The 14,723-nt window shown below is 42.0% G+C and overlaps 1 protein-coding gene across 1 annotated transcript in view; it reads left to right on the top strand.

Moving 5' to 3' along the window:
* The window catches only part of ARHGAP31 (Rho GTPase activating protein 31), a 113,283-nt gene extending 102,298 nt beyond the window's left edge, over positions 1 to 10,985 (top strand). The window contains exons 11-12 of the mRNA XM_020783832.3: positions 1,753 to 2,039; positions 4,314 to 10,985. Coding sequence (XP_020639491.3) covers positions 1,753 to 2,039; positions 4,314 to 6,737 — 2,711 coding nt within the window. The 3' untranslated portion in view covers positions 6,738 to 10,985. The remainder of the gene's footprint in view (positions 1 to 1,752; positions 2,040 to 4,313) is intronic.
* The last annotated feature ends 3,738 nt before the right edge of the window (positions 10,986 to 14,723 follow it).

Below are 14,723 nucleotides of genomic sequence, written 5' to 3'. Positions count from 1 at the left end.
AGCCCGAAGAGGACCCATGGTTGCTTGCAAGGATTCCCCCCTTGCTTCTGAAGCCAAAAAGGCACGGAGAAAGTGCATTTCTCCCTACCTTTTTGGCTTCAGAAGCAAGCTGGGGAATCCTTGCAAAAAAACGCTGGGTCCCCCTCGCGCTGGGATGAGCTCATCCCAGCGCGAAGAGGACTCAACTTTGCTTGCAAGGAGGGAGACGATTCCTCTCTGGCCGCGGGCTTGCTTCTCCTTTGGAAAAGCAAGCCAGCCAGGCAGGGAGGAATCGTCTCCCTCCTTGCAAGCAAGGAGCAAATGTCGGCCGGCCGGCCGGCCGGCGCTTCAGAGCGGCCGTGGGAGAGACCTCGCCCGCGGCCGCTCCGACGCGCCCGCCCTGAAAATGCCGGCCGGCCGGCGCTTCAGAGCGGCCGCGGGAGAGACCTCGCCTGCGGCCGCTCCGATGCACTCACTGGGGGCCTATGGGGAAAAATTGCAAAGCGATTTTTCCCCATAGGAAACATCGGTATGCGATCGCATTTGCGATTGCCAAATCCGCATCGGTATGCGGATTCTTCGTTAAACGGGGCGTTCGTTGTGCGAGGCACCACTGTATTTATTTTATCTGTTGTTTCGTTTGTTTTATTTATATCCCACCTTTCTCTGCTGCAACACCCAAAGTGCCTACAACCAACATTACCTCTAATTTTCCATCAGCACTGGGTGGGGTGGGGGTTCTGGCTGTGACTGGAACCAAATGGGGAGCAACACTGGTTGCAGTTGCACAGCATCGATGCGGCACTCCGTGGGCGCACGGCTTAGAGGGAATGTTGCTTACAACATATTTTTTAAGTTTCTGTTAAAGCACAGTGAATGTCAAATTTTAAAACAACATGAAATAAATCATCAGATAACAACAAATGCATAATTAATATATTTTAAAACCAGTTCACAATGTTTATAAGCAACATCAGCAGCAACACAACAACTTGCTTTAACAAATCTTGAGCACTGGCCAGTTAAATAGAACTGTTTTGGTTTGATGGCAGAAGGATGGCAAGGGTTATGGTGGATGTCGCAGGGCATAATGAGGCTATAACAAAAAGTAACATAGCATGGAAATGATGTTACCTGTGTGTGTATAAAGACTAATGTTCTCTAGCTGCTTTTTAAGGGACTTCAGAGGTATTTTGAGTACCTTGAGTAGAATTTTTTTTCCAGATTTGCGTATTTTTCTAAACAACCCCCCTCCACACATAGGAAAGCACTGTAACAAGCTGTAATTCTTTTTATTAATGGTACTAAGTATTTTATTAAATACTTTGTGTTTGTGTATAAAAAGTTACAAATTTTAAAAAAGTAACTTCCCAAGATCTGGGCTTGTGGTCACACATTTTGGTTCTAGTGCTACATAATTTCTCATTGTAGTGTAACCATCTATTCCCGTGTAAAGCTTCTCCATCAGCTCGCTGAAAGATTTTATCTGTGGCTACTTCCTAAAATCTCATGTCTCTGGAGGATATTTTGAATGATTTAGAGCAAGTGTAGGCTCCTTGTGGCCTTCCAGAGGTTCTTAGAATACAGCTTCCATCACCCTTCTCCATTGGCTTTGATGGCTAGAATTTATGGGCGCTGTAAATCCAAGAACATTTTGAAACTTCAGTCCTGTCCCCCCCCCCCAATTAGAATTATATGACCATTTTACCTCCTCTGGTTCTGTCCCATTCCTAGTAATGTTTCTATAGCTCCTCCCTTTTTCTTCTGATACAGATCCTACTTCTGAGGAACTAGCAGTGGCCAAGAAGCTGAAGTGTGGTGATGCTCAACAAGCAGTAAGCACCCAGAGGGCAAAGGCTGTTATTGACCATTGCAGCCAAACTCTAGGGGGGAAACAGAACTTGGAGCCAGAAGCACCAATCAAGATTCCAGCAAACCAGCAGCAGACAGAGCAAGCGAGTCAGGTCCAGCTTGGAATTCAAGACAGGCTATCACCAGGTGGTCAGCAGCAGGAAGCACAGAGGGATAAAGCAGAAGACATCTCACACCTCAGGGACCTGGTGAGAAGAATTCATTAATCATTAACCCTACCTATTAGGGGCTGGCAGTGGAAGACAGGAGGGCCTGGCGTGCGCTGGTCCATGGGGTCACGAAGAGTCGGACACGACTTAACAACTAAACAACAACAATTAGGGGCTACAGGAGTGACTGTGGTAGGACACAGATCTTGAAGGTCCCAAGTTCAATCTGTGACATCTCCAGGTTGGGCTAGGAAAAATCCTGCCTGAAACCTTGGAGGACTGCTGTGAGTCTATGTCAGTAAAAACAGGCTAGATTAAACCAGACTCACTACATAACTGACTCAGTAGAAGACAGTCCTTTATGTTCCTATATTCCAGTTTTCCATTGAATGTGGTAGAACTAATTCTCATCGTTGTGTTGTATAAGCTCCAAACTTTGTTTGCTAATAGCTTTTTTTTTAAATAGTACACCTTCCATCAGACTCTTATACTATGTAATTCATTATTTGTATGCCTTATTGGGCACGCTTGAGCACACACAAACACACACAATCTTTGTATACTCATTTAAACAGTCTTTGACTATTCCTCTACAGCTGAAATCCTGTTGCTTAGTATATTAAGTCATAACTACAGTTAGGCCCATTGAATCAATGGAAATTACAGGGGAGTGGACTCACCAAATTCTCACTGTTTCTGTGGGCCTACTTTAGTTGTGATTTACTGTGCTATCAGGATTTCAGCCTTGAAGTCCCCCTTGCCCTGGCATGCTGCTCTAACTTTGCCTATCTGATGCTTCCAGTGCTTCTCTGCTGCTGCTCTTCAGATCACCAAGTTGACCCCAGAGTATGGTTTAAAGTTATATGATACAGCAAGCTTCCTCAGATTTAATGAGGTGTGAATCTATCTGGTGTTTCGAGGGGGAATTCTCAAAGAACTCCATGGCCATGGCCTTGATATTCCAAGGGTAAAAGCTATTTTATATGCCAAATGCTCTTGAACTAAGTGTCATTGTAAAATTCATGAATTCACCTTTTCATTGTGAAATAAATCATTCCACATAATTCTGTACAAACTCCTGCTTGCAAGAAGATTTTGAATTCACAGTAAGGTGTATTCTTCCCCCTCTGCTTATCTAGTAAAGAGTCTTTAAGAACTGAAGATGACTAATAAGGTTGAAATGCATTCATGTATCATATTTTACCATCCTACACTATCCTTGTTGCTCATTGTGATTTCAAGATGCATTTGTCACTATGGATCTATCTGCATAGTTTTGGTTTGTTTATTAAATGCATTTATAGTAACTTTGCTCTGTATTTCGCACCCGCTGCTTCACTGTTATAGCCTGTAATTACTAGCATGTGATAGGTTATCCCATTATGTTGACATAGAACCCCATAATATCTTCAGTGCTCTGATTTGCCATGCCATTATCTTAGCACTGGCTACCAACAGCGATAGGAAGGTGCCACTGTTGTCTAATAATGCTTTTTTTTCCTAGATGGGAAATGCTAATCCATGTAAATCTGAATACGATGAGAATTTTGCAAGCAACTCCACTGGGGTTTTCGTGAATTACTCTCATCACTCCACAATGCCAAAACGTTTCCTGAATTTTAATCATTTAGTTCCAGATAGAACAGCATCTGGCACTAAGTAGTTAAGATTTCTACCTTCAGTGGAAGTAAATTTCCATTTATCAGTGTTTCCTAATTAACTTTTATTTTACATATTTTCAACAAACGCATGCTTAGTGTTGCTTTCTAAATTAATGAGCCTCATGGCGCAGTGGTTAAAACGCTGTACTGCAGCTAAAACTGTGCTCACGACCTGGGGTTCAAATCCCAGGTAGACGGCTCAAGGTTGACTCAGCCTTCCATCCTTCCGAGGTTGGTAAAATGAGTACCCAACTTGCTGGGGGGGCAATGTGTAGCCTGTATAATTAAAATTGTAAACCGCCCAGAGAGTGCTTGTAGCGCTATGGGGCGGTATATAAGTCCAATAAATAAATAAATAAATAAATAAATAAATAAATAAATAAATAAATAAATAAATAAATAAATAAATAAATAAATAAATAAATAAATCCTGCTTAGAATCATACAAGCTAAGGAACATCTACATTTGAAAAGGTTTCACAGTATCTGTTTCACAGTATAAACATATGCATACACAGTATTTGTATGCATATGTTTATAACTTAATCCTCGCTCGGGAAGCATAATGTAGAAAATGTATCTCGGTAGAAAGAAAAGGAGTAGAAGCTAATGAAAAAGAAGCTGTCTTGATAATGTGGGTTCTCTTTTTCAGGCACATGCTGATCATTCCAGTGTTGCAATGGAAACTCTGTGGCCAGAGATTCAACAAGAGCTGAAAATTGTTGAGTCTGAAGAGGAGCTCCCATTTGCCGTGGTTTCACCCGAGAAAGGCCAACAGCAACAGGAGTTTAAGGCTAGTGCTACATCGGTATCATCTTCAGAAGCAAACAATGTAGCATGCAGCTCTGTGCTGCCTTTGCCATCTCTGGAGGATGAAAATCTGGTCGGAAACACAGTGGCTCTACCTTACATTCCATTGTGTGGTGGTTCTTCCAAAGAATCAACGCACACCCCTGTTTGTGACTCCAAAGTGTTCAAAAAGCAGGATGATGTTTCTCTCACCTTACCAAAACTGGAAAATATCCCATATGAGATACCTTGTTCAACGGTGTGTCTGGAGAATGAGGACACAAGACGTGGCTCTCTATCCATGCGTCAAGAGCAGAAGCTGCCATCAAAACCACTGGAAAGCACAGCTGTTTCAAGAGATGAATCCTTATTACATCCCAAAGAAAAGTATTTGGGCCAATCAAGGTGGGAAGGTAACAACTGGCTTCTTCAAAGTAAGAAGGATGCAATCAGTGTCAGTCAAGCACAGGAAGGTCATGACATGTTTTCAGGCACTGAAGACCTGGCCAGCTCAAGAACCTTAATTGCAGCTGGAGCTGAACAAGTCAAGGAGAACAGCACGAATGATCAAACCCAAGACTCTCTTGATCAGCAAGAGGAAGATACATGGGTAGATCATGGCCAGAGTTTAGAGTTGGTAGAACCATGGGAAGATCACCAGTGGGTCACCAGCCCCCTTCATTCCCCTACTTTCAAGGACATCCAAGGAAAAGCACTTCAGGAGTTTCAGCCACCAAGCCAAGGAGTGGCTCAGAGCCATTTCAAGAAGCCATGTTTCAGCCGTAGCTTTTCTTTGGACAGTAAAGACTTTGTGAAGAGGCACTGGGCTGTTCAGGTGCCTTTTATAAGTGCAAATGATGAGCATCTTTATGGTGACACCCAGTCAAGTGTCAGAGAATCCTCAACGTCACAATGGAAAGACACTGATAGAGTAGAAGCCTGGCTGAATCTCTCAGAAGAACCTTCTAAGCCTGTTGAGACCAGCAAGAATCATCTGAGCTCTGAAGCCGCCTTTGCAGCTAAAGAATTTCCATCTGCGCACTCTCCTGAGAAAGAGTCACAGGAGAAGGAAGCATACATGGCCAAAAAAGACCAGGAAGTCTTGAAGCTGGAGTATCAAAGCAATATTGGGGACAGTGTTTTAAGTTCAAATAGCCCAAAAGAAGTGTCAGTTAGTGTTCAAGAAGCAGATAGCCCTGGAGCAGCTGTCACAAAAAACAATGCTATAGAGTCTCAGGTCAATAAAAGTGAAGATGTCCCCCGGAAAGAGAGGCCAAGGCCATCTTCCCTCAATCTGGATTCTGTGCTTCCATCTACCAACATTTTTAGCTTTGAGAGTCTTTCTGTGCCTACTCCTCCGCGGCATTTCCTGTGTGGGCAAAAAGAAGTTAAGACCAGTGACTCTGTGCCATCACTTCCTGTTGCCTGCCCAAGCAAGAACAGAACTGACCTATGGGGTTCTCGCTTTGATCCCCAAGACTTAGACCTCGACTACATAATGATGGCTCATGCTGCCACTGGTCGCCGTAACTCGGCTCCAGTGAGCGTCTCAGCAGTCAGAACCTCTTTCATGATTAAGATGTGCCAGGCTAGAGCTGTGCCAGTCATTCCACCCAAGATTCAGTATACACAGGTCCCCCAGCCCCTACAGACACAAAACCCCAACTGCAGGACCAAGGTGGCACCAGAGAATAAAGAAGTGGAAGCCAATTTAGGCCAGTGTAAGTCAGTTCAAAATGCTCAGGGTCAGCTACAGGCCCCAAAGAGTCCATCGTTAGAGAAGAAGGGGAAAGAAAACAGTAACACAGCCCTTGTTGATTTGACAATAAGTAAAAAGATAGAACCATCTTTCTCCAATCACGGTTCCACCCAAGATGCACCAGTTCTTCGTCGAAAGCGTACTTCAGAAGGAGAGGCTACTGGAGACACTCCCCAGTCCTCAAAAATGGAGAGGCCATCAGGTGTTTCCAAGCCTTCTTACAGATCTAGACCAGGAAGACCTCAGAGTCTAATCCTCTTTAGTCCTCCCTTCCCCATCATGGACCATCCCTCTTCCTCTGCAGACGCTAGGGTGTTGCTCTCACCCATAAAAAGTCCCTCTCACACACCCTCGCCGAGCCCCATTGCCAGTGATATGTCTGGGACAGCTTCAGAAGGGGTCACTCTTCGGAACAAGATGACCATTCCAAAGAATGGACAAAGACTTGAGACTTCCACAAGCTGTTTTTATCAACCCCAAAGAAGGTCTGTGATTCTGGATGGGAGAAGTGGGAGGCAGATTGAATAATCCTTGTTAATTCTCTTCCCTTCTCTTCCCTGGTGGATGAGATTGAGGAGGTAACACTGAGAACTATAATGACGTTATTGTTCTACATGTATTACTCAAAAAGTACTTATTCATCAATTCCTCCTGTTCCTTACTTTATTGCTTGTCATGTGTAACTGATCTGGTTATGAGCCCACCTTGACAAAGGGTGAGCCAAATGAAGGCAAAATAATGGTGGGTGTATAGACAGAGATTGATCCTTGTTCCCCAAACCAAAGTTATCCTCTTCCATACTCTCCCTCATTCCTCAGCTTCCCAGAATCATCTCAAGAACTTATGCTTGGCTCCAGATCTAGCTCTGATCCTCTCTATGGTCATAAACGTTGCTTCTAGGTTGGTTTTGATTTGTCCTAGACTGGGGATTCCAACCCATGACTATAACAAAAAGCCTGTAGGCCTTTTAACATCCCTCTCCCTTTATGTACATACTTACAAGGAACATTGTAATGAATGTGGTATGCAAAATGAGCACTCAGATAAGTAGTTTAAGGTGAATGTTCGTGTGTGTCAGCTAAAATTTATCTTGATAGGCTATGCTTGCCAGGAAGCAGGTGTTTCTTGCAATAGTCCTATTCCCATAACAATGTTTTTGCCATCCTTTTGGATAATTTAGAGCTAACTGCAGGGTTTTTATATTAAGTGATTATAGGGAATTTTACAAATAGCCATATAAGCTATATGTTCTCAGAGGTTGGCAGCCTTAGTAATGCAGCAGCAAGGGGGGAAGCCACTGCCAACCCTATTGATTTTCTCTCCAAAGTGTTGTTTGTTTCACTAATCCTTTTGAAGGATCATGCCCAGGTTCAGTAGCTGCTGAAGAGAGTGATGGGCAGAGCTGTCACAGTAAGCTGCCAGCAACCATATTAGTTCTGTTTTTCTTTTGTGCCACTCTTTATTTGAAGAAATTGTAGCAGAATTTCTCTCTCTCTCTCTCTCTCTCTCTCTCTCTCATTGTTCCAAATGAGCTTGTTCTTTAAGCTGCCATTTAATGTGTAGCACTGGAACAGTAGGTGTCAAGAAGGGAATGTACTGTGTATTCTGATGTGCAAAGGAATTCTTGTGCTAATTTGCAGTTGTGAATCATTATGTTGGAACTAAAGGGTGGAAAACCCCATGTATTGGTGAATCAAAAATCTTACCTGTGATTTGTAGAGCATAGATGCTTTGTGGGTTGTATTGAGTATAGATATCCTCTGGATTACAAGTCCAGTGCCATGTTTTCCTGGGGCAAGCAAGTAAAAAAGAACAGATCTAGGGCCAGAATCCTTTTGTTTTTTTTTAACCATGCTCAGAAGAGAAATTGTGGAAGTCGCCATGGCCAATTGATGAAGCACTAGTTGCATGTTAAATGCACGACTGATCATACACCTGTTCATACAGCCCATACTTTAATCTGTTAGCCATTGTGGCTGCTGCAAGTTCTTTTCCAAATGCAGTTAAAAACCGGTCAGATTCTGGCCTAGATAAGCAGATCTGCAGAGGCAAGTAAAGGAAAAGGTCTGTTTGCACAAGAGATCTGCCTTTTTGCTGCTTGTGCTAATATGTTGAAGTGATATGAAACTGCACAAATACATATTCGAGGAATGGAGAATCTTTTGAAGGCTGGGGACTCCACCCATCAGGCCCTAGACCTTGGAGGACCACTCCTATGACTGGTGACCCCCCTAAAATGTCTTATAGAAATACGTGGATTCTTTTTATGAGGGAAGGTTATTATTGAAAAAGTTCCCTTGGCCTGTTTGCCCTAAAGAACCTACTTCTTTTAAAGCAAGAGGGCTGGCACACTTCAAAATGTGGCTAAATTGCCCCTCATGCTTCTTAGGCAGTCACAAGAGGACTGTTTGAGCAACATTCTGTTTTCAGTTTAAGAATTATTAATATTTAGATGTAGAGGTGCTAAGATACCCAGTGTGGTGTAGTGGATAGAGTGACAGACTAGGACTCGGGAGATTTGAGTTCAGATCCCTGCTCAGCCAAGGAAACTCACTGAGGGAGTGGAAATGGTAAAAACATTCCTTAAATATGTCACATACCTTGAAAACATACACAAGGGTGCTGAGGGCCACATAAAATCCTGGGGGGGAGGGTTTGCATGTGACCCATGGGCAGTATGTTGGCCTGCACAGTATTCTTTAATATACATAGAATTCCTTCGCCTGGTTAGAAAAGATGCTTCTTAAAACAAAATGAATGGCTTTGAGGCATCTCGCTAGCTGTCTGCTAGGAATTGCTGTTTCTTTACCTTGCACCAAAGTACCTCTTGGAGGATTTTAAATATTATCCTAACCAGTTTTGAGGATGGCCACTCCATGTTTGTAAAGGAAGACAAGGACAGTGCTGTGTTCATGTTAACAGGAATATGCAAATTATCTTACTGAAATATCCAGCTGAAAATATGTGAGAAACTGTTGCTTTTTAGATTTTGTTGGCAGGATCATTTGTCCACTTTTTTGTGCACTCACATCAGATGAGATTTGCTAGTTTTTCTTCTCCCAGATTTAGACCTGGACATAGATAGTTGGTTTTAAGATCCTAACAAGAGGACAAAAAGGGGGGGTCCCCCCCATTTTCTTTCCTGTTTTGCACAATGGGGTGGGGCATCATGTATAATTCCTTTCTTGCAAATGTTTCTAAGCCCTGAGTAAGGATGAGAGGAATGGAACAGGCTGTCTGAAGGGGAAAAGGGATAGGCTAGACTCTGAATAAGAGGAAGACTTGATTTGTTCAAAGCAGACTGAAATTACACCTGTCTAAATGAAGAGATGTGCAGGAAGAGCCGTTTGGGCAGAAGACATGGTCCCTTTGTTGAAGCAAAATCTAGTTTTTTCTTTGAACCTAGGTTGTTATGCAGTTTGTTGAGAGCAGGTCCATTTTCTGAAGAGCTTTCCAGTATGTTAAGGCTTTGGATTCCTTGAGATCATAACTAGTGGCGCCCGAGTGAGTTTCGGTGACAGGTATGTTTGAAAAGAAGTTGCAGTGCAAAATGTATAGCTAGCTTTTTCCTCTCTTCAAAGTTTCAAAAAGCTGTACTGTTTAATATTGTGTTAAATTTATATATAAATGGAACATATATAAATATATTAAAAGTATAATTGAAAAACCCAAAGAAATTGTCTCCAAGCAGCATTACATCTCCAAGTCTTGAATACAGTGAGAGAGCGTTCTTTTGCTGACGTTTCAAAAGCTTTCACTCCCATCAATCATGAAATCTGTTCTTCTCTCCCAACGTGATCTCCTGCATGGTCTCTGTATCAGTTGTCAGTCAGAGAGCCTATTGAGTAACAGGGCCCATTCCTTTTCATTCCTGAGGCCATTTGAAAGACATGTTCTAATTTGTATTGGCAGTTGTGGGGTCCTGAAGATAAAACTTGAAAGCATAGCCTGGGCAGATACAAGCAGACATCAGTTTTTCCTCTCCATTAGGTGAGAACAAGTTTTGGAGGTTTAATGCAAGATGGTAGGAAGATTCATGCCACCCAGTCCTATAATTGTAGCACTGATTTCGCTCCGATCTGCTATTAAGTTGTAGGATACATCAGCGCTGGAACCTTTCTTTAAATGGCTAGGCATCTTCTTTTCTTACAACTCTACAATGAGCAAACTCCATTTGGACTCAAACTTTTATCTTCACTCAACCAACTAAGCTAATAAAGTTGTTTTATAAAAGTAATTCTCAGCTTTGGATATCCCGATGTTTTTGGACTGAAACTACCAGAAGCCTTCACCACTAGCTGTGCTGCTCAGGATTTTTGGAAGTTGTAGTCTAAGAATATCTGGAGACCCAAGGCTGGGAACCACTGTTTTATAGGACCATAAGAGGCTATGTTATAGCAAACTAGCTATTTATCTGTCCAGGCTTTCACTGTCTACTCTAGTGGGCACTGACTGTCCAGAATGTCTGGTAGACAAGGATGTTTCCTACTCATTCACGTTCGACTTACTCCTTTGTAAAAAGAAAACTTTATATAAAATGGCCACCAGTTATAGTACTTCTAGTGTTCATTAATTTCATTCCGCTTGGGAGAGAGGGAGGGAGGGAGAAAATTCATTATGCTGTATCTGGGCCACACATGATTGTGTTGTGTTTCTTCTGGTAGGTATTGTTTTTGTGAGGTTTTGCTCCTGTAGGCTATCTGCTTTAGCGCTTTCATTGCTTGAGCATTTTGGGAAGCTTCAACCACGAGATTAAACTGGAGTTTTTATAAAAAATGTACATGTGTCTTTGTGTTGTTTGGATATAGACCTATTCACTGTAGTTTTCATGAAAACAAGGGTCTGCTATGTTGCTCATTTCTGTTATTGTATCAATTACTTGCTTTTCTAGTCCACAGCATCATCAAATGTAGAGATTCATAATCATTAACAACAGTGGTCATATAGTAGATATGACTGGATTTAGCTATTTATAAGTTTTTCTTTCAAGGAACCACAAACAAATTACCATTTGTTTACAAAAATGAGGCTAAGGTTGAGTACATCTGCCTAGGTAAAGGTAAAGGTTCCCCTTGACAATTTTTGTCCAGTCGTGTTCGACTCTAGGGAGCGGTGCTCATCCCCGTTTCCAAGCCATAGAGCCAGCGTTTTGTCCGAAGACAATCTTCCTTGGTCACATGGCCAGTGCGACTTAGACACAGAACGCTGTTTCCTTCCCGCTGAGGTGGTCCCTATTTATCTACTCACATTTACATGCTTTCGAACCGCTAGGTTGGCGGGAGCTGGGACAAGCGACGGGCACTCACTCTGTCACGTGGATTCGATCTTACGACTGCTGGTCTTCTGACCCTGCAGCACAGGCTTCTGCAGTTTAGCCCGCAGCGCCACCACATTCCTTCTGCCTAAAACTGGAAGAATGCTACTTCATGTGATATGCTCCCAGTTTATGTCATCACATAGCCAAATCTGGATGGTTGTCTGATGGCCTTCTACAGCCTATTCAGAGTAAGGACAATGAGTGTTGCTCTCACTCTCATTTGGCTTTGTGACATTGTAAAGTGACCAAACCTATTAGCTGTATGCTGATGACATTGCAGTATCTTTACGATACTTAGACGGAATTGACTTATGAAGATTGTCCACTCCTTTATTCTGAACAGAAAGGTACAGTACTAAGTTGGACAAGGCTTGATGGATTTCTCCAAGTGAACACATAGCTGGCTCATTTTTTCACATAGGACTGTGGGAAATTTCCAGCATCTGATGGTTCAGTGGACTTCTGTTTCAAGTATGTAGTCCTTCACAGACGGAGAATCCTTCCTCTACTGAAGCTGTCTTCATAAAGTCCACTGAAGGAAAATAGGTAGAATGTCATTCTGTGGTGTTTCCAAAGCAATTTGCAGTGGGGAAGGAGGCAGGCTGTGGGGGGCAATGAACTAGGAGTCCAGAGATGACCCAAAAATTCATTGGTTTGAGAAAGTTCAGGTTCTCCATTTCGAATGAACCTGAACTGATCTGAATCAATGAACTAGCGATTGTTGATGAATTTCCTGGTTCATTTCTAACTTCATGCCCATCTGTAGTCAGAGTCAACTTGATGGCACAGAATTATGATTCTTATCTATCAACTGCTTCCTGTTACTTTTTGTAAGCCCTTGTTGTTGTACCTATGTCTTTAGTCCAGAAAAGCTATGTCTATTTTGTGTGAGAAAGCACTAGAGTGTAAGTAAGTGCTGTGGTACTCTTACTCTATCTCCTTTTTGAAGGCTTTTCTAGGATTCACATGCGATCAGAAAAACTAAAGCTAAAACTAAAAAATAAAATCAGCTAACTCTGGTCTGCTCTTCTTCCACCTGTACTGCTGCCAGACTTGGGTTCTTACATTTTATATTAGGCCAGGGCTCCTCTGTCTATCAGTGCAACATGAATCAAAATTCTGGCAGGAGCACTTTGTCCTGAAACAAATGCATTGATGAAATAAGTGATAGTAATTCTTTTTTCTATATAAAGAATAAATTATGCCTTCTGTTCAATTTAATTGCATGCCGTCAAGTCAATTCTGACTTACAGCAATTGTTTCCAATCATAGAGATAGAGTTCTCAGAAGTAGTTTACAAGTTCCTCCTTCTTGGAACATTTCAGGACTGTATTGTTTGCCCAAGGCCACAAAGGCTGGCTCTTCTCCTCTGAGGATGAATGGAAACTCTTCCTTCCATACAAGTATCAAAAGCTTCAGAACCTCTTCCTGATTGCACTTGGAAGCCCTAGCATCTGATACGAAAGTCAGCACAGCCAGGAATTTGTAGTGAAAGCACCTTTTCCACTCCTCAAAAGTTCATTCGGTGTTCAATGTAGTTCAGGATGTAAAAGAAGGATCTGACAGGAAGTAGCAATGAGGACATATTATTTATCAGCCCTTTGTAGTGAAGGACATAAACACTGGCAGATTTACAACTGCACATTCATCTGATTAAGAAATTAAATTGCTAACTTTCAGGCCTGGAATTCGTATAGCAAAACAAAAACAGGGATGTTTGGTAAACCACATTTTGCAGGTTCACGGATTTATGCACTGTGGTTGATTTGGAGCACAAATAATTCTGAAATTTGGTCCCTCATGCATAACTGCTTAGAGTTACTGGCCCAAATCCTTTTGCATAATTTATACCAGTGTAGGGGAAATGTAGTCGAAGACAGTGGGAGAGTAACACTAATTAAAGAATTCCCACTTCAACTCCTCATTGCTTTCATGTCATTTCATTGCATACGACTCATGTGTGACCCCACATTGAAGCAAGGAGTCTTTCATTAGCATCAGTCTGCTGATACCACTGATGCCATTCCCCTTACACTGTGTAAGTTACACAAGAGAATGTGGGTCACTGTAATTTTCTCCCAGGGAATCTCAGTGATGCTGGCAGAGGGAAGGAAATGCACCACATTCTCTAAGTTTTGATAAATCTCTGATCCAGAAGTATTTAATTTTGGCAACAGGAAAAGACTTTAGTACTTCAAAGAAAATACAGCTGCTGCTTAAGAATAAACCATGGGATTAAAGGCAGAAGCAGGGGAATAAAATAACATATCTGAGGTTCCCTGAAGAAGGAGCAGTCCCTGAAAAGCAAAGCTTAAGTGAACAAACAAAAAACAGATGTTGCATTCATTCTCTATTACCCAGAGAATCTGAAGTTAGGTAGTTTTAAAAACAATGTTTTAAGCATATACGTGTATAGAAACATATACTACATTCAGTATTCAATGTGTCTTTAGTGTTGCCTCAGGCCTTTGCCGTTCCTAAAAATTTAACCTTAAGAAAAATGATCAGAATTTACTCCCCTTGTGTTCACAAATGTCCTGAAGCACTCTGATAAGTACTTGAGACTGTTATGGACTCCCCGCCTCATCCAGTTTCTCCACTAGCTGTTATATTCCACCTAAAAACCTAGTCTGGTGTCACCCAGCTGGTTCTAGAGTTGTTGGAAAAGATTTTTCAAATAGCAAACAGGAGAATCTGCAGAGGATTCATGCTGTATGAAACATACCACACATTCTGGTGAGTCTTTCCTTCACTATAACAAAAGAGAAGGTCTCTGAGGGCCTGTTCCAAATAATCAGTCATTGGAAGAGGGATTCCTTAACTGCAGAAAGACCTATGATTGTCACAGCAGGAGCTTATCTCCTTTCTTGCAAATTAGATTGCTTTATTTTGTACTTGGGTCTTCAAGGGCTAAACATGGCTTTGTTTGCTTTCTCAGACATGAAAGTCAACCTGAGTTGCATATTTCAAACACAGGCTCTAATGACTGTTCACCCAGAAAGTATACCGTATTTTTCCATGTATAAGACACCCCCCACTTTTCTAACCCAAAAGTAAGAAATCTAACTTGGACTTAGCAAGTGTAGGGTGAAAGGGATCAAACCCTGCAGGATCTCTTTGACCCCTGCTTTCCCTTCCACTTGTTTTTGTTCTCTCCTCATCTTACTTCCATGTATAAGACGACCCTCAATTTTTAT

The sequence above is a fragment of the Pogona vitticeps genome, chromosome 3, assembly GCF_051106095.1.
Source record: "Pogona vitticeps strain Pit_001003342236 chromosome 3, PviZW2.1, whole genome shotgun sequence".
NCBI lineage: Eukaryota > Metazoa > Chordata > Lepidosauria > Squamata > Agamidae > Pogona > Pogona vitticeps.
This window is presented reverse-complemented; position numbering and strand designations above follow the sequence as displayed.